The 19,370-nt window shown below is 36.8% G+C and overlaps 2 protein-coding genes across 10 annotated transcripts in view; both read left to right on the forward strand.

Annotated features, from left to right (window-relative positions):
• The first annotated feature begins 363 nt into the window (after window positions 1-363).
• LOC146526846 (uncharacterized) lies at window positions 364-6,036 on the forward strand. 2 transcript variants are annotated; one of them, XM_085205475.1, is made up of 2 exons: window positions 364-1,811; window positions 5,474-6,036. In XM_085205475.1, the coding sequence occupies exons 1-2, from the start codon at window positions 1,355-1,357 to the stop codon at window positions 5,527-5,529; spliced, it is 513 nt and encodes a 170-aa protein (XP_085061601.1). In that variant the 5' UTR covers window positions 364-1,354; the 3' UTR covers window positions 5,530-6,036. The 2 variants fall into 2 exon arrangements, with proteins under 2 accessions (XP_085061601.1, XP_085061602.1); XM_085205476.1 differs by having other exon boundaries at window positions 364-1,791.
• A 3,948-nt stretch (window positions 6,037-9,984) lies between these two features.
• Mical (Molecule interacting with CasL) overlaps window positions 9,985-19,370 on the forward strand; it is a 32,447-nt gene continuing 23,061 nt past the window's right edge. For 2 of the 8 annotated variants that reach the window (XM_085206769.1, XM_085206771.1), the window contains exons 1-9: window positions 9,987-10,182; window positions 11,978-12,156; window positions 13,780-13,956; window positions 15,255-15,422; window positions 15,502-15,574; window positions 16,097-16,284; window positions 16,859-17,029; window positions 17,880-18,077; window positions 18,498-18,702. In XM_085206769.1, coding sequence (XP_085062895.1) covers window positions 11,980-12,156; window positions 13,780-13,956; window positions 15,255-15,422; window positions 15,502-15,574; window positions 16,097-16,284; window positions 16,859-17,029; window positions 17,880-18,077; window positions 18,498-18,702 — 1,357 coding nt within the window. In that variant the 5' untranslated portion in view covers window positions 9,987-10,182; window positions 11,978-11,979. Of the gene's footprint in view, window positions 10,183-11,977; window positions 12,157-13,779; window positions 13,957-15,254; window positions 15,423-15,501; window positions 15,575-16,096; window positions 16,285-16,858; window positions 17,030-17,879; window positions 18,078-18,497; window positions 18,703-19,370 lie in introns of all 8 variants that reach the window. The other 6 variants (XM_085206765.1, XM_085206767.1, XM_085206772.1 and 3 more) reach the window with 5 other exon arrangements.

The raw sequence follows: 19,370 nt of genomic DNA on the forward strand, positions 1-19,370 counted from the left end.
ACTGTACTCTATGGTATATTTATGTAATAACTAGCGGACGCGGCTTTGCCTGCTTATTTGTAACATTAGGGGTGTATTATAATAAACACGTGTTCAATGAAATATTTTTAAAGTCTAAATTTCAAATTTTATAAAAATCGGTGGCGACTTAAAGATTTAAAGACTTAAACTTTCAAACGTTTATTTGCACCCTTAGGGAGTGAATTCTATAAAACCATGAAACACATGTTCAATTAAATATTTTTAAGAGTCTGCATTTCAAATTTTATAAAAATTGGAGCCGATTTAAAAAAAAATCTATACAAACTTTCAACCCATATTTCACCCCTTTAGGGTTAAAAACTCAGTCAGTGAGGACAAGTCCTTTTATATATTTAGATTATATAGTTAGGAGACTTCTGTGCTACAAATGTCAACTGTCAAATATAGTACTGCAATGTGTCAATGTCACTGTCAATGTCTTCCGCTCCCGCTCTTTTCATTTTATTATTAAGTTACTAATTTAAGCGGGAAGACATATTTGCCCCTCATATACTTGAGGTTACACGTGTGGTAGTCGATGTGATTTGTTATTAGGTTGTTAATAGATCATTATTAGCAAGTTATAAAGTAATTTAAATGTTTTAATTAATAAATAATGTGAATTGGTTAAAAGAGCTGCTATAATTAACACTGAGTAAATACCTATATGTGTTTTCGAATGTTGTTGGTGTTTTATATAAGTTTCTAGTTATTTATACTTCAGTTTATAGTTATTTAGATTTTTAATAAATAAGATTGTATTTGTAACATTAGTGTTGTATAGTTTTATTTTCATATTTCACTTCTGAAACCTAATTTCAGAAGTGGGATACCTATCTAAGCCCATCAGGCCAGATCCTTGTACCTTATAATTTTGTTATTTTTGTGAAAGCAAATAAAACACCAGTTTCATCATTTCTCTTTTCTTAAATTATTTATTGCCTATATAGAAATACAGTGTTAAATTTGGGTGATGCTGGAAGTAAATCACAAAACAAATCACGTCGACCGGACATGACACGTGGTCGCGGTTAGCGAGTTAGGTTAAGTCATTTGAAAGCCATGTTATGGGACTCGAGCGCTAAGGGTGTCTCGAGCGCTCGCGCTGGTGCTTTCATGGTTCTGTTGCAGGACATTCATGCCGCCGCCGTGCCGCTATGAGGTGCTTCTGCTCCCACGACAAGCGACGCGTCCCCGCGCGTCTCTGTGTACCTCTGCTGGCGACGTGCGACGCTTTTCTGCGCGTCTTGGTGTGTCTCTGCACGCCCTCAGCTCGCGATGCGCGACGCTTACCTGAGCGTCTTGGTGTGCCTCTGCACGCCCTCAGCTCGCGATGCGCGACGCTTACCTGAGCGTCTTGGTGTGCCTCTGCACGCCCTCAGCTCGCGATGCGCGACGCTTTCCTGCGCGTCTTGGTGTGCCTCTGCACGCGCTCAGCTCGCGATGCGCGACGCTTACCTGGGCGTCTTGGTGTGCCTCTGCACGCCCTCAGCTCGCGATGTGCGACGCATTCCTGCGCATCTTGGTGTGCGTCTGTACACCCTCTGCTCGCAATGTGCGATGCGTCTGCGAGACTGCTCGCGATGCGGTCCCCGCGCATATCTGCGCGCCACTGCTCGCAATGCGGTCCCCGCGCGTATCTGCGCGCTACTGTTCTCGATGCGGTTCCCGAGCGTGTCTGCGCGCCTCTGATACTGATGAGCGACGCGTCCCCGCACGTGTATGCGCGCTTCTGCTTGCAATGCGCGACGCGTCTCTGTGTGTCTCCAGGTATCTGAGTGCCTCTATTGGTGAGCATTACAATGCATTTCTTTGGAGATTAGACAAACTTGAAAAAGGTACACAAAATAATATTTCTTCTCATAATTCAACCTGTCATGCTAGTTTGTTAAAAACAAATTTAAATGATTAACTGTTAGATTTGATACTTTTCCCAAAGGTGCATTATCTGAAAGTATGGCCTCTGATACCTCATCACCTTCTCAATGTACTTCAGGGGTTACCAAGTTAGCCCGTAATCTTTCTGATGCAATAAAATCTTTAAATAGTTGAATAATACAAAACTATAATATTTCATATCAAACTGACTCTGTTATCAATGATATTGAGCTATAGTATGAGGAGGTGGAGAGGGTTAGAAGTGCTAATAACTGGAATGATTCAGAATGTTTATCACATGACTCTGGGCGCCTTAAGGGTGATGTTCATGGTTGAATGAGTGAGTGAGTGATTACTGGTGATCATAGGTGGTTGATGTTTTATGCAGGCTGATTCTGAAGAGTCCTGTGGTTGTGCTTAGTGTGCTAGAGGAGGGACGGGTGCCAGTTTGCCTAGAGATGATTCTTGTCAATGTATATAGGGCTTAGTGAATTGAATTGAATTCTTGATATATGGCGTTTCGAGCTTGCCAGTTGAGCATAATTCATAGTGACTAAAAAAAAAAAAAGGAAAGACAAGAGATTCATAGCTTAATAATTGGGCGTCCGTTACACAATTCTTTTAGATTGGAACCATTTTATGGTTGGTGAAGGGGGTGTGAGTAACATTGGATAAGGAAACCTAGAAATGGTAGCAGTATGACTTGTAACCTTTGTTTGTTTTGAAATGTTAGTTGTGTGAGGGAGAATCAATAAACTGTACCTTAGAGGGTGAGTAATACTGTTAATTTGTTGGAAGGAAATGGTTTTGTTTCCTTGGCTATTGATGAGCTCTCGCTTGGAGCCGACTTGATAGTTGTTCTGAGATCTTGCATGCCTGTTCTAGTTAATATAGATGCTGATGTTATTGTATGTAGAATGTGTGTGCTGTTATGTACATTTGGCTTAAAGTTGTTTTAAAAAAAAAAAAAAAAAAGATTTAATCAATTAAAAAGAGATTTGGTAATAATTTAAAACATATTAATTAAAGTCTCAATCATAAAACAAATAGAATTGAGTCACAGTGGAGATAGAAAAATGTGTGGCTGTTAGGAGAGTTTCAGGTAGACTAACTATGTTTTATACTAATGACTTATTAATGCATACATAGTATTGAAGTGATGCAATGCTGCAGATAAGGGTGCAAACCTTGTATATAACTTAGGATTTATTAAATTAAACAAATTAGGATTATTAATATTTTTAATTTATGTGCAATTGCAACAATTGTCTGCTATAAGATTGAAATCAGAATGAGTAGAATTTAATTTAATTGTTGGATTAATTGAACTAATAAATTTTACATAACAAGTAAATACAAAAATTATAAATTTTATGTTAATAAAACCAAATGTAATATTTTCATGCCTAATGGTAGAATGTATATGGAGACTAAATATTAATAATTAATTAATTACATCTGTAACATATGTTGTAGGTAACATTCTGAGTAAATAAATTCAGCTTCAAAGTTAAAATTCCAGTGTCAAATAAAGTTACATTGAAATCATTGTTATTACAATTAACATGCAATTTAGTAGATTTGAATAAATAAAGACCCATCAGTTATTACCTAGTTATTGACAAAAATGTAAATTTCCTAAAATAAAATTTGTTTTACAAATAGTAGGAAGTGAATTAAAAGCCATAATGTACATAGACATAATTTCAGTTTCACAAATAGGATTATCGATTACATCAAGTTCATTAAGATTACTACATAAATAATTTTTGCTAAGACAAAGTGTACAACTATTACTTATATAACTGAGGATACAATAGTTAGACTTACCTCTATTAATAGCTATATAAATAATTAGCGGAAGGGATTATTGTAGCAAAAGATTTCTTTGTACTACTATTATGAGGTTAAGGAGTTTGAATTATTTTAAACAAATCAAAATGGGAAATTGAAACCAGAAGAATGTTTATAGTAAATAATAATTTATCGTTTATGATATAGGAGACAATTTTAGACAACTTAATTAGTGAGGAGTAAACAATGCCTAGGAATGTCTATTGAAGTGTCTGTCCTGGTCTGAAGTGTGAAGTGTGTCTGAAGTGTGTGTCTGTATTGAAGTGTCTGTCAGCACATTCAGCGTTTGGCAACACATTAATGTACCACTTAAGTTATTAGCTGGATTCTCTTATGTACATAATAAATAAATTTTCACATTATTCGATCGCCAGTGCCATTAAATGTGCAAACAACGGTAAATATGGGAAAATGCTTATCTTCTATATGGGGTGGGGAAAAGCTTAAAGTACATAAAATTGTCAGCTATCTTGAAGAGAGGAGTGTTGTATGTGTGTTGGCGGGTGCAATCCAAAGTGTGTATGACTGGATATGTGTTGATTGTGGGGTACTGAAAGGGTTGAATGTCGGAGGAAGCTATCTTCTCCCTTTGATTGATGATCACACACGGATAATTTGGTGGTGGTGGTGGTTATGAATATTTTATGTAAACATGTGTTGAATGTTGTCATATTTTATGTAAACACATATTGAATGTGGTCATGTTTTAGAATATGTTGATGACGTGTTGATAATGCGTTATGATGGGATTCAGTTACTATTAATACTCAAACAAAAAAAAAAAAAAACCGATTTTCCCATAAAATTTCGAATATGTTTATTACTTCAACAGAAATTGAACATGTTGGTTGAATTATAAATAGAGGTCAGGTTAGGCCGAGCTTCTATAAGACTGAGGCAATTAATTATTGAGTGGTGGTAGTTAAACCACTCGAGGAGCTCTAACATGGTACAATGGCATGGGGATTAGTAACTGGAAATTTGTACTGCCTTTTTATTGACAAGTTATTTTAACTGTATTGCACTAATTCTTGCTTTGTTGTCTAGCACAATTTCTTTCTAAATCATTATAGGCTTACATACATACAGACCGACATTTTATTTTTCTCTTCCTCCATTAATTCTTTTTCTAAATGTTTAATTTTTGTCTGACAACCAAGGTGGGGCTTAGTGTACAATACTGGTGTAATGTGGCAGTTTGCTTATTGAGTTCAATTGGATGTGTGGTCCCTTTGGGCACAGACATGGGGTTGGGTTGGGTGTTTTGACTTTGACTTTTGACTTTGACTTGTATCAGACGTTTGGTCTGATGAGGCATATGGCCTGAGAAATTTTGACGGGTGTGTGGCCCTGAAAGATTTTGTGAAGAGCATGTGGCTCTGAAGGACGTTTGGTCCTTGTGGTCAAGGTGGACATTTGGTCCTTGCTGACATTATGGCCTTGTGGACGTTTGGTCCTTGCTGACGTTTGGTCTTTGTGGACCATGTGACGTCTATGTGGACATTTGGTCCTGGCAGACAGAGGGGACGCCTTCTGACTGTTCTGTTCACAGGTTCCGGAGTTTGCTGCACCGGACTGAACATACTTGGATATGAAGATTTTACAGGGTTAAAAATGAGAGCTCTCAAAACTTTTTATTTTTATATCTTTTGTCTGTATATTTTGATTGCCTATACGTTTATGTTGTAATGTTTAGACATTTATAAACTTAAAATTTTAGATGATGAAGACAGCGAATATGGTACTACTGTAGAATTTTCATCAATACAGCCATGAAACGACGCCGATGACTTTGGGGCTAATCGGGATGCACCAGCATGTGATCAGGCAACTGGATCAGCTACGTCGGGGACGACGCAGGGTCAGAATGGCCGAGTTAGGAGACTTCTGTGCTACAAATGTCAACTGTCAAATATAGTACTGCAATGTGTCAATGTCACTGTCAATGTCTTCCGCTCCCGCTCTTTTCATTTTATTATTAAGTTACTAATTTAAGCGGGAAGACATATTTGCCCCTCATATACTTGAGGTTACACGTGTGGTAGTCGATGTGATTTGTTATTAGGTTGTTAATAGATCATTATTAGCAAGTTATAAAGTAATTTAAATGTTTTAATTAATAAATAATGTGAATTGGTTAAAAGAGCTGCTATAATTAACACTGAGTAAATACCTATATGTGTTTTCGAATGTTGTTGGTGTTTTATATAAGTTTCTAGTTATTTATACTTCAGTTTATAGTTATTTAGATTTTTAATAAATAAGATTGTATTTGTAACATTAGTGTTGTATAGTTTTATTTTCATATTTCACTTCTGAAACCTAATTATATAATTATAATTATTAATATATATATGATTTATAATTATTTATATACCATATATTAATAATTATTAGTTTCAAATTCAATATATCTATCACAGAATACATTTCTAATATACTATCACATAGACAGGTCTTTAAACAAACAATGCTGAGTTTTGTGTTTTAATCAATTAACTTTATTTTATTATGGTGTAATAAAGTGTTGAAATAAATAAATAAAATGCTTTTAGTCATGCATATCAAAATACTTCTTTATTATTACATTTTTCTCTATTTTTAAATTTTGTAGTAAGGTGCATCTTAACAGTACGTTTTATATTTACAATGTCATATATTTAAAATTTACACAAAAAATGGGCGTCAGTTAACTGTGCGTTTGCACAAAAGGTGCTTCACGCTGTATCCCCTCACAGCAAATGACGTCATAACAATGTTGTTATATTTGATTCTTCTTCTTCTTCTTCTTCCTGGCATTAATCCCGGCTATTACCAGGGTCTGCCTTCCTACTTAACCTACACCACTTTGCACGATCTTTTGCGTCCTCGGTGGTTAGACTCTCATGTCCTGCATCACGACATCCAACCAGCGCTTCCTTGGGCGTCCGGGAGGTCGCGCCCCAGGAACTGGTATAGCAAGGCACTTGCGTCCGACATAGTTCTTAGGCCAGCGCGTAACGTGGCCAAACCATCTCAATCGACGCTCTTGGAGCTTATCCGCTACGTCACGGACCCCAAGACTACCTCGAATGAATGTGTTGCGTATGCGGTCAGACCGCGTTACGCCGCACATCCACCTCAGCATCTTCATTTCCGTGACGTTAAGCTCCTGAGTGTGCCGAGATAGTGCTGGCCAACATTCGCTGCCGTATAAAAGAACCGGTCAGACGATGCTCTTGTATATCAGCCCCTTGAGCTTGGGCGGTATTCTGCGGTCGCAGACCACACCAGTGACCTCCCGCCATTTGGCCCAGGCAGCGCTTATCCGGCCATGGACATCGTGGTCGATACCTCCAGACTCGTGCATAACAGATCCAAGGTACCTGAACTTCTCCGACTTAATGGCTGGCTCAGGACCTATAAGGATGGTGCTCGAGTCCCGGCTCCCGCAGGCCATGTACTCTGTCTTCGACACATTTAGTTTAAGACCGTCGTTCTCAAGCGTACCCTTCCAGAGGTTCACTTTACGCTCCAGCGTCAGTCGGTTCTCGGCAATGAGTGCTATGTCGTCGGCATACATCATCAGCCATGGAGGCTGGTCCTGGATGTGAGCCGAGACAGTATCGAGCACTACATTGAATAAGAACGGACTAAGAGCCGAGCCCTGGTGAACCCCCACTGTAATCGGGAAGGGTCTAGTGTCGCCAACAGCAGTCCTAACCATAGAAGCGGTATCGTGGTACATGCCCCTGATAATCTCAATATAGGCCTCAGGGATCCCTTTGGATCGCAATGCCCACCAGATACACTGACGAGGCACACAGTCAAAGGCCTTCTGCAGATCTAAAAAGGCCACGTGCAGAGCTCTCCTTTTTTCCCTGTATGCCTCCATCAAAGTTCTGAGGGCGAAAATGGCGTCCATGGTGCCCGATCCTGGCTGAAATCCATATTGAGAATCAGAGACAGTACACTCTCGGCGGAGCCTGAGGTCGATCACGCGCTCGAAGAGCTTCATGGTATGACTCATAAGCTTAATGCCCCTATAACTACCACAATCTTGAACACTGCCCCTTCCCTTGTAAATAGGGGTAATAAAGCTAAGCCGCCATTGATGCGGCATCTTACCAGTGTTCAAGATATGGTTAAAAAGGTCAGTAAGCATGAGCACACCAAGAGAGCCCAACGATTTCCACGCTTCGATCGGAATGTCGTCAGGTCCCACCGCTTTTCCGTTCTTCATGCGTCGAAGGCAATTACGTGTTTCGTCAAGGGTTATTGGGGCAATAAGTCCGAGGTTAGGTGGTGGGTCGTGATGACTGACTGCATGGGTGCTGAGTATTCAGCAACTCCTGGAAGTAGCTTCGCCACCTCTCCTTCACAGAGTCATGATTACAGAGCAGCGGGCCCTGGGAATCTCTGACGCAAAGACATTTTGCGATATCTTGCGTCACTTTATCCCGGGAACGTGCCAGTTTGTAAATGAGCTTCTGCCCCTCCACAGTTTCAAGTTTATCATACAATGGTGACAAACTCTCACTGCGGGCTCTGGCTACAGCTCTTTTACTGGCACGTTTAGCTACTGTGTACTCCAGTCTGTCTTCAGGAGAGTTGGATTCCTGCCACTTCTTAAAGGCAGCCTTCTTTTCACGAGTCACCTCCTGGACCTCGTCATTCCACCACCATGTCTCCTTATCGATGATACGTCCTCCCCTAGAAACGCCAAGAACTCGCCTGCCTGCCGCAATGATTGCCGACTGAGCCCGATCCCAAGCATCCTGAGCAGTCTCGGTGTTAGTCGAAAGATTATGACTTTTCACCTCTGCCAGGAAGTCGGTCTGCATCGGTCCATTCAGCAACCACCACTTGATCCGAGGCCTACGTTTCTCGGCTACTTTCTTTTTCGGAGTGACGTTAAAGTCATGACAAGAAGACGATGTTGGGCCGTTAGGCTTTCGCCTGGAATGACCTTACAGTTAGTTACCCTGCCCATATGACACCGTCTGGTCAATAAGTAGTCTATTTGAGTTGAGTGGGACCCGCACTTATACGTGATAAGGTGCTGAGAATTCTTTTGGAAGAACGTATTCACGACGGCCAGATCAGACGCAATACAGGTTCTCAGAATGTTTTCTCCCTTTGCATTGCGAAGACCGTGCCCAAAACCCCCGTGAACACGTTCATACGGCTCAGCAGCCCTACCGACGTGCCCGTTCAAGTCCCCCCCAACTAAGACCACTTCGGTACGCGGCACAGTAAGTAGCACCCCTTCATACTGCTCCCAGAATGTCTCCTTTTCGGCCGCGCTACATCCCGCCTGGGGAGCATAGGCACTGATTAAGTTTGTAATAACGCCCTCAATCAGTACCCTCACTCGCATCAAGCGGTCGGAGTGACGGTCAACTTCAAGGAGTCCATTCTGAAGCTCTTCAGAAAGCACTACCGCTACACCGTTTCTACCCGAAGGTGACCCAGTGTATATAAGCCGGTAACCCTGTCCGATGTTACGGGACTTATTGCCCTTCCAGCGTGTTTCCTGGAGGAAGGCACACTGGACCCGACGTCTCATGAGTACATCTGCGAGTTCCCTGCATCGTCCGGTCAGAGAGCCAATATTCCACGTTGCAAAGCGGAGTTTCCTTCTGGGTACTAGCGTCTTTAGCCGTGCCCGTACATGACACGGTAGCCCTTGCCCACTTGTCGCAGGTGTAGGGCGATGTGCCTGCGCGTCGTTTTGCGGCGACGCCCTAGCCGTACCCAGTCTATTGTTTTGTCGGTCCATTTAAGTGGCGATTGGCGGTTTTTAATTGGAGCGACTGCCGTCTGACCTCCAAAACCCCTTGTGGGGAAAAACCGAGGGGAGAGGAAAATAGAAGAGGTAGGATAGGTAAAAGGAGGGAGCTAAGGAAAGGGGGAGGGGAAGGGGGGGAGTTAGGACACCATTCTTACGGACTGGATGAGGATGTAAGAGTGGCGGCTCGAGGATCCGGGGTCGCGTACCCGTATGCGTATACAAACAAATATCGGACAGATATTAGTCAGGACATCCTCTGGATATAATGTTGTTATATTTGATATAATAACATAATATATACAAACACTTTATTAAAAAATATGTTATAATATATGTTTCTATTTATTATATTTTTATAATAATTTATAATAATATACTTCATACTTTTTTAATCTGTACCAGCAAAAGTGCTTGAATTTATAGTGTAGTGTGTAATCTATAGTCCACAGAGTACATTCTATATACTATAATACATTACATTTACATTTTCTACATTTTGTACTATACCTATAGAGTGAACTGTGAAGTGTATACTGTATTGTTGGATTGCTTATTGGGTGTATGCAAACACTATGCGAATTAAAAAAATTAAGCTGAGGTCAATGGTAACGTTGAAACACTTTTAGAAGATTTAGTGTTAACTACAAAAATATTAGGTCAGTATTATTTTCTTGAATAATTATAAAAATGTACATAGGAAATGTTTTTACTAGTGTATATTTATAACCCATATTTATGCATACAATGTAGGTATAATATGTAATGAGTACGTGAAGTGCTCGGATGCTCTCTATATTAATAATTGCGTTGCGAACTTTGTGTTATCTATTTATGTAAAAATCTTTGATTCCAGCTGTTTTGGTCATTTTCTTTGTTGAAATGTTCTATAATTTCTGTGGCAACTATTGATTGTGTTTGAAGTTTATTGACTGTAAATAACATATATGTAACATAATGATTATCTAAATAATTATATATAAGGGACCATTCACCTGTGTAGTAATTTTAGTGATTGTACAATTTAGTGTAAATATTGTCAAAATCTTAGCTTTCTATTTTATAAATTTTGACAAGTATAAGAGATACATTTCCATTTCTATTTAAATTAATTAATTATTTTCTGGTGTTTATTTTGAATTGTTACTGGCTGGTATGTCAATACTGTTAACAAAGATTTAGCCTGGTTGCATAAAGTTTAGTATTGCAAAATATATAATACCTGTAATTTTAAAATATTTGAACACAAAGTTTATCAACAATCAATAAGAAAAGTTTAATATTGTTCTTTAGTATACTATTTTGATGTGTGTTTATTGTAGTGTTGGCGATTGATAGTGGACTATCGATAGCCTATAGATATTCTATCGATAGTTGTCCAAAAGAAAGACTTATACTATTGATAGTATTGATACTATTGAATGTCTAGGAAACAATAGTATCGATAAAATCTATAGTATCGCAACTTAGCATGCGATCGATAGTTCACAACAATCGATAGAATTGATACTATCGATACTGTCGATACTATCGTTTCCTAGAAATTTAATATTATCGTTACTTTTCTGCCTGGAAGATACGATACTATCAATAATATTGATAGTATTACATTGTCCGATATTATTGTACCCTTTTGAAGTATCGATAGTTTCAATACTATCTATTACATCGATAGAATCGAACGTTGTATCGATCGCAAGGGCTTTTTTAGATTAAAACTATTTTCACTTACCACAAATTAATGATGCTTCTTGTGCTAGAAATAATGAATTAATAGTGACATCTTTACCAATCAGTTTTAGATAAATTTGTCCAATGCTAGCATAGTTAATGTTAGCTTGCACATTTAAACAACAATATTATTTTCTGAAAATTTAAATAGTGAGAATTATAATATAAAACTAAAGTACTCCTACAAAGTATGACTTTATTTTTATAATTTTATTTGGAAACAGTCTCTGCTCTGTCAAATACCTCTAGCGTGCTCTTATTTACTCATTACATTTTAATTGTATAGTATACTTTATTTACATTACGGTAAATTAGAACATATCTATAATAGTTATAGTTAGTTATTCACATTTAATATTAATAAAATATTGATGTATTAGGCTAGTTCAGTTTATTTGGATTGCCAACAGTTTTATCATTACCTGTACAAAAAAAATGTAATAAGACTCAGTTCATTACAGTATAGCAGTATTAATTGGACAATAAATGAATCATCAATCTATACATATAATAAAATTGTAATTGATCAATGTCTGTACATTGAAAGATATGTGAGAAAAACGGTTTTTGAATATATTTATAAATCTATTAGAAATTAAAAACGAAGATTTAAATGTTTTTTTGTTTGTTTGTCTCAGAATTAGCATCACAGTTTAAATACAGTTTTTTTTACATTTTATGTTCTCATATTTTTGTTTAACTTATAATAATATTTGTTAATAGACATGCATCGTGGCGCGCGCGTGGAGCCCACCCCGCCAGAGTGCGCTCTTGCTGCAGAGATGTTTGACCACTTTTGCTCTGCAGGAACTATGAAACAAATTTTAGCCCTTCATCGAGAAATTTGTAATACACTCAATTTAAAACCTAACAGGCTACCAGATTTTTATCCAAAATTAAAGGTAAGAAATATTTTATACTTCTTTCTTATTAAAATATAGTGTTCAATTAATTAGAGGCTTTTGTGGGGGCACATAACCGCAACGGTTGAGGAATGGAATCCTCCTCATCCTCACTTGGGGAAATGAATTATTATTTATTAATATTTTCATTTCTTTGCTCTGCCATGTGGGCGAAACGCCCGGCATTGGGTTCCGCCACGCAGCATGCCCCGGAAAATCCCCCTGCCTATCCTGGTATATACTTTTTTATTAATTACTTTCCTTTATACGCGCCTATATTACAAGTAGACTTTTGATTTCTTTTCGAGTATCGATATTTTGTAATATTTTTAACATCATATATTTATGACATAAGTGTACATGTTCTTTCGAAAATTACTTCTTGCACTATTAAACACTAACTATTTTACGTTTAAATTCAGTGAACTGAAAAAGTAAATAATTATATTAAATATAGGCAACATCTACCCATATCGTACATAAATTATATTGTAAATCTGTAAATGAAACGTTAGAAATACAATAATTAACGGAAAATGTGTGCGTAGAATGTTTACGGTTGCTTAATGCTTGCAAAAGTTTCGTTAAAAATACTCAGATGTTTTGTGGGTGTATTTTGAATTGAGTTGAAATTGAGCAGCGAGCACGAAACGACGAGAGTCCAACCAAATTCAGTGAACTCGTCATTCCCGTAGTGATGAGTTCACATCTATAAATACGTATCTAGATCTAGCGTGATCTCAATGTGCTCTTTTTTTAAATATTGTTATTTTTACCGCAGTTTTATAATTTGTATACATTTTTGTATAGGTATCTTAGTTTATAAGAATTATAAATTGTTATTTGTACAATATTTGTTTTTGGTAAATGTTTATAATATGAGAATTCAATAATAACCCCAATGTTGTATTTAAACATAATTAATTATACTTTAAATAGAAATTTGTTTTTTAAAATTTTATTTATAAGTATAACTATTTTTGAGTTCTCTTTTAATTGGAACCGATATTTCTGTGTATGTAGATTAATGAAAATGAAAAGGTGTACATATGCTCTACAGTCATCTCCTTCTATTTATTTACTTATATTTTTCATAAGTAGTGTTATGCGATCAACATAGGTACAGTAGAAACTCGATTAACATGACTAATTGTTAACGTTAGTCATTCGGATAACCGAAAATCCGGATAATCGAATCTATAAAGAAAAGCTGGTTTTGCATATGTAGCACCAAGTTGTGATATATCTATTAAAAGCAATATGTACACATCAAAGAAAATCAACGTTTATTAAGACTTTTTCTACATTTTCCAACATACGATGTACACATACTTAAGTATATAAATTATGTACGAATTTAAGTACATATAAATTTTCTTAGGTTTCTTTATAGTAGGTTGTATAAAATAATTATCGCAGTTGATAGTCCGGATAATCACGAATCCGTATAACCGAGGGCCGGATAACGGAGTTTCTATTGTAATTCAAACGTTTAATTCCAAAGCGAAATCATACAAAAAAAATATCACTTACTTATTTCATATGAGCTGAAAAATTTAAAATTTCACGTTCATTCGCTGTTATTTGTGACATTATTTATATTTTTTCTTAATTTACTTTTAGGCCAAATTAGCGAATTCGTGGAAAGCTCAAGCTCTCTTTAAAAAATTCGACGCTCGCGCCAATCACAAAGTTTATGTTAAGGGACGAGCTTGTACTCAAAACAAAGTGCTTATTATTGGCGCTGGACCATGCGGAATGCGCGCTGCTATCGAATGTCAACTTCTTGGTGCCAAAGTGGTAAATTATGTTATATTTATGTAGATTAATTAATTATTAAATATTTATTTTATTTGAACCAGGTGCATTTATAATAGCTTATTTTTACACAGTTCTAGCAATTCTAGGATTCGAATCCACGACTATAGTGTAATACGTGATAAAATTATCTAAACTTATAATAATCAATATGGTCTGTGGTGGTGCAGAGAGACCAGCGGGCGACCGTAAATCCGACAGGTTATGGGTTCGATACCCACTCGAGGAAAAGAAATATTTAATATTTTCACTTTCTTCGCTCTGGTAACGAGGCAAAGCGCGACGTCGAGAGTGGAGTGTTCACTAGATTTCCAGGTTCCCTCTGCGTACTACTATCTGCGGGATACAGCGTGAAGCTAAAATAAACTGAAAAAATATATTAATATTTACTCTCATAATGCATCACATTAATTTAGCAATTAATTATTTTGTCTCGTCTCTTTGAGCTTAGTGGAATTATAATTTGAAGAAAGTTATTAAGTAAGTGGTGTGGTGGCGGGTTGTATTAACTTTCTATTTTCTTAAGATCTTTTTGAACTATTACGTGTTGCCAGGCAAGCGAAACACGACTGTATAATTACAATTAATTATTTTCATTTATTATTTTAATTATATACATAAAATAAATCCTGTTTGCCATTTCATTATACCTAGGGAGATATTCCGTAACGGATACTGGAATATTTTCTAACATACATCGCGTGATGGACGATGCAGCCAAATTAGTCACTTTCCCTCTGGGGAATACGAAAATATTGCAAATATTAATATTTACTGAGGCCACTCGTGGCGCAGAGGCACGAAGTGTGACTGTAAAATCGACTCGTTGTGAGAGTTTGCGAAATATTTATTTCAATTTATATTTTCATTTCTTCGTTCTTGTGTTGAGGCAAAAGCGTGTCGTTGATTTCCGCCAGTCAACACGCAATGCCTCCAGAATTCGGAGGAAAATGGGCAACGGAGTTTCTTAACGCTAGGCTATTTCTGCCTACCCTGCCCCCCTACACTGCCTATGTTGCAGGATACAGTGTGAAGCTGATTAATACTGACCTGAATGGTAAATTGGATAATTTACAAGAATCACATCTAGTTAGCCATTTCTCAACTACACCCATTTTGACATTAGTATTTTCCTAGCCATAAAAGATATAGGAAAGTGGGGAACAGAGTGTCTTAACTCTATATTATCTGTGCTTATCCTGCTATGTGCGGGATACAGCGTGAAGCTTGTTAAATTTAATTATTAAATAAATATTATAATATGTTTTCTGTTTTTATAGGTAGTTATCGAAAAACGAGACCGTATGTCTCGAAATAATGTGTTACATTTATGGCCTTTTGTCATTCACGACCTTAAGGCGTTAGGAGCTAAAAAGTTTTTTGGAAAATTTTGTGCTGGCTCCATAGACCACATCAGTATAAGACAGTTGCAGTGTATACTTTTGAAGGTAAAATAAAACTGAAATTTCTAATAATATATAATACTTTGTAGCTTAATAACTATTTATATATTTGTTTTAATTTTAGGTTGCACTGTTACTAGGTGTTGAGTTTCACGAGGGAGTCAGCTTTGAGGAATTACTGGAACCGACTGTTACAGGTAATTCTGAAAGTGTGAGCGCATTTACACGATACTTATTTATTTTGTATGTATGTATGTTTTTTCTATTTTACCAATTACTAGTACATACTATATTTATGCCCCATTTTTGTAGTCTAGGTACAATACCACATAATACAATAACATGTTTTTTTAAATGCCTTCTGCATCATAACTTCATAGGTCATATTATTTTCCAACTTCCGCAAATTCACAGAGATTCTATCTTTTGAGGCACGTTTGGAAACCTTCTTGGATGAAAGGGAGGCCCGGGCAAAGCTAAATTATTTAATAAAAAGTTGGGTATTAAAGTATACCCAGTTGGCAACTCTTCTGGTTTTTTTTCAACTGTACGATTCAGCATTTAAATTTTATGTTTATAAAATGACGTAGGTATATATATTATACGATTCAAATGTAATTGTGATTTTAGGTAACAACTGTCACTTCGTCACGCCTTCAACAAGTTTTCTATACAATGTACATAAATAATTTATCATAAAAATATATCTTTTAACCAAGTTCTAGGATGGCGTGCTCGCGTAACACCCTTGGATCATCCGGTGGCACAATACGAGTTCGACGTGTTGATAGGTGCCGATGGAAAACGTAACACTCTTCACGGTTTCAAACGTAAGGAGTTTAGGGGAAAACTTGCTATGGCAATCACGGCGAATTTTATCAACCGCCACACTGAACAGGAGGCTTCGGTAAGTTGTGTTGACTTATATATACATATAATAATTATGTAACTGTTCGCTGTCTTTACATGTAGGATAGGGACTAATAAAAAATCGGCCAAGAAGAATCGGCTATGAAGAATTCCGTAGCAGGAAACAAAAATATACGTTACCACCACTATTTTTATTTATTATTCTTGATATGCTATTTTAAACTTCAACGGGAATGAGGTTCTCAATTCCTCCTAATCGAATTTTATAATCCCATTTTTTATGCAATTTTTCGCTCCGTAATTCAAAAAGTAAATAGTTATAGTTGAATACTTAAGGGGGTGAACCTGCGAGGAGGTCGCTTGTATTTTATATATACAATCTTTCTGTACGTTTACATCTGTGTGTCACTTTACTAAACGACCACACCGCTGTAATAGGATTATGTAGGTATGTATTTTTGGAATATTAAAAGATGTTAATGTGGCTAACTTTACCAATTTAGGTTTAAAGAAAAGACACATTTTATTTTATATGTTAATATTGTGTATATGTTTATAATGTAAATGTTTAAAACAAGTTTCACTTATATTATAATTGATTTTATTTTCAGGTGCCAGAAATAAGTGGGGTAGCGTTCATATTTAATCAAAAATTCTTTAAAGAGCTATACGAAGTGACTGGAATAGATCTCGAAAACATTGTTTACTATAAAGATGACACGCACTATTTCGTCATGACTGCCAAGAAACATAGTCTTCTGCATAAAGGTGTTTTATTGAATGTAAGTGGCGGAAAAATATTTATCTCTCTACGAATACCAAATTCGAAATGATTAGCTTAGTACCGCCTCCGTATTAATAGCTCTAGACGTGCCGAGATCTTTTATCGAAATATAAAGAGATTCCACTGTTTTACCTCTCGCTAATACTTCTATCGCATACAAATTTAATTATTATTTTTTTATTTTTATCTACACGCTGTATCCGGTTCATAGAGTAGGCAGAGAGAACCCGGGATGAATGATGACTGATGATGAAGAACCAAGTGTCTTAACACTAGAATACACACTGTTAAAACACTTCATTCTGCATTAAGACGGAAATCATCTCATCTGCGGAAACTGGGGAACCAAAATGGTTCCCCAGTTTCCGCCAAATTCTTGCGTGAAATGAAAACAATCAATATTTAATTTCCCCGAGTGGTAATCGAACCCATAACTGTCGCGTTTACAGTCACATGGTCGTGCCCCTGCACCACGACGGCCTTATTTAATACTAGGGGACGCGCACAACTTCGCCTGCTTATTTGCACCCTTAGGGGTGAATTTTAGTAAACCATGAAACACATATTCAATGAAATATTTTTAAGAGTCTAAATTTCAAATTTTATAAAAATTGGTGATGATTTAAAAAAAAATCCATGCAAACCGTCAACCCCTGTATCGTCCCTTTAGGGTTAGATTTTTTCAATATCCCTTCTTAATTAATGGATGTCCAGATTACGAAAGTAAACATCTGTCCAAATTTCACGTTTCAATTATCAGCTGTTACAGTTGTGCGTGCGTCTTACCTCAGTCAGTCCTATATTAAGAACATGTCCTTTTATATATATAGATTATGATATTTTTTCAGGATTTCGCCGAGGTTTCTCGTCTACTCAGCGTAGAGAATGTGGACCGCGCGGCTCTGATGCGGTACGCGCAGGAGGCGGCCAGGTTCTCCACTGACAGTCGATTGCCGTTGCGCGACTTTGCTCTCAACCACTATGGGGAACCCGATGTCGCGTTGTTTGATTTCACTTCTATGTATGCCGCTGAAAATGCTAGTATGGTATGTTTTTGTATTTATTTTTGATATTTAATTCAGTTTAAATTCATGTGACATTTCGAATTCATTTTCTATGTATGCTGGAAAAAAATCTAGTATGATATGACTTATAAGGTAATAACAATATAATTTTATTTTTTAATTTGTAATAATTTTTCAATAATGTTGAAATAGTGGAGTAGTGAAGTAAAGTTTGACTGGTTATCGTCTGTTTACGTTACTCTTAATAAATGGCATTTTATTTTACATCACTAATAAATGGCATCTTTATTTTGTTTGAAAAAAAAGCACAACTGTTTCATTTTTGGCATAATCTCTTTTGTTTTATTTGTATTAGCCTTTTATAGAATAGTTAAAACTGTGCTTTCACTTAAAGTGGTCAAGATAAAGACAATCTGTATAATGCGATATTGCCACCACCAGGTATACGAGCGTCATGGGAGACGTCTACTTTGTCAGCTCGTCGGTGACAGTCTATTAGAGCCGTTCTGGCCGACGGGTTCGGGGTGCGCTCGCGGGTTCTTGTCCGCGTTGGACTCGGCGTGGGCGGTGCGGGCCTGGGGCTCGACACCCGCGCCGCACCCCTTGGAAGTTATAGCTGAGAGAGAATCTATTTATAGACTTTTGGGTGATTGTGTTTTAATTTTATTATGTATTTTATTAATTATTTATATTTAATGACGTGAATTCGAGATATTGCGTGGTGAGTGTACTCAACATCGCGCTATGTCCTACGCATTTGCGCTTTACGCTACGCTACCCAATGTTTTTTTAAATTAATGAAAAAAATATAGAATAATTGTACTAATTTTTGATTATCTATATTTGGAATGTTATGTTAATTCCGTATAAATGTTAATCTGACTATATGATAAATTATGTATAGTATTATTTAAATTCACATTTGTTTCACAAAGCAGGAAAGGGAATGAGAACCTATTTTTAACACATTGTGATAGCTATTTTTTAACGTATTGTGAATTAATGTAATTAATTCCTCTGAGAGGACTCATTCCTATATAATTCAAAACTATTACTTTTATAGTAATAATATTTCGCACATCGCAGGGTAGGCACAAGGAATCTTGAAACCTACTGTTAAGACTCTCCATTCCCATTAAGACATTTGCATTTCCCACTTTCTGCCGAATTCTGACGTCGTTGCGTGTTAAGTGTCGGAACTCAACACTTTGCTTTTACCAGAGCGATGAGAAGAAAATATTAAATATTAATTTACTTGAATGTGAATCAGAACCACAATCCGTATTCCATATTCCGTTTACAGTCGCACGCGTG

The sequence above is a fragment of the Heliconius melpomene genome, chromosome 21 (assembly GCF_056956725.1).
Source record: "Heliconius melpomene rosina isolate 202511_hmr_F chromosome 21, ASM5695672v1, whole genome shotgun sequence".
In the NCBI taxonomy this organism is placed as follows: domain Eukaryota; kingdom Metazoa; phylum Arthropoda; class Insecta; order Lepidoptera; family Nymphalidae; genus Heliconius; species Heliconius melpomene.

What these genes read in the sequence shown, in the direction of transcription:
- LOC146526846 (XM_085205475.1), top strand. Translation starts at nt 1,355, where the DNA reads ATGCGCGACGCTTACCTGAGCGTCTTGGTGTGCCTCTGCACGCCCTCA. An exon ending in GTATCTGAGTGCCTCTATTG is followed by an intron (nt 1,812 to 5,473) that starts GTGAGCATTACA and finishes TTAAAATTTTAG; the next exon opens with ATGATGAAGACAGCGAATAT.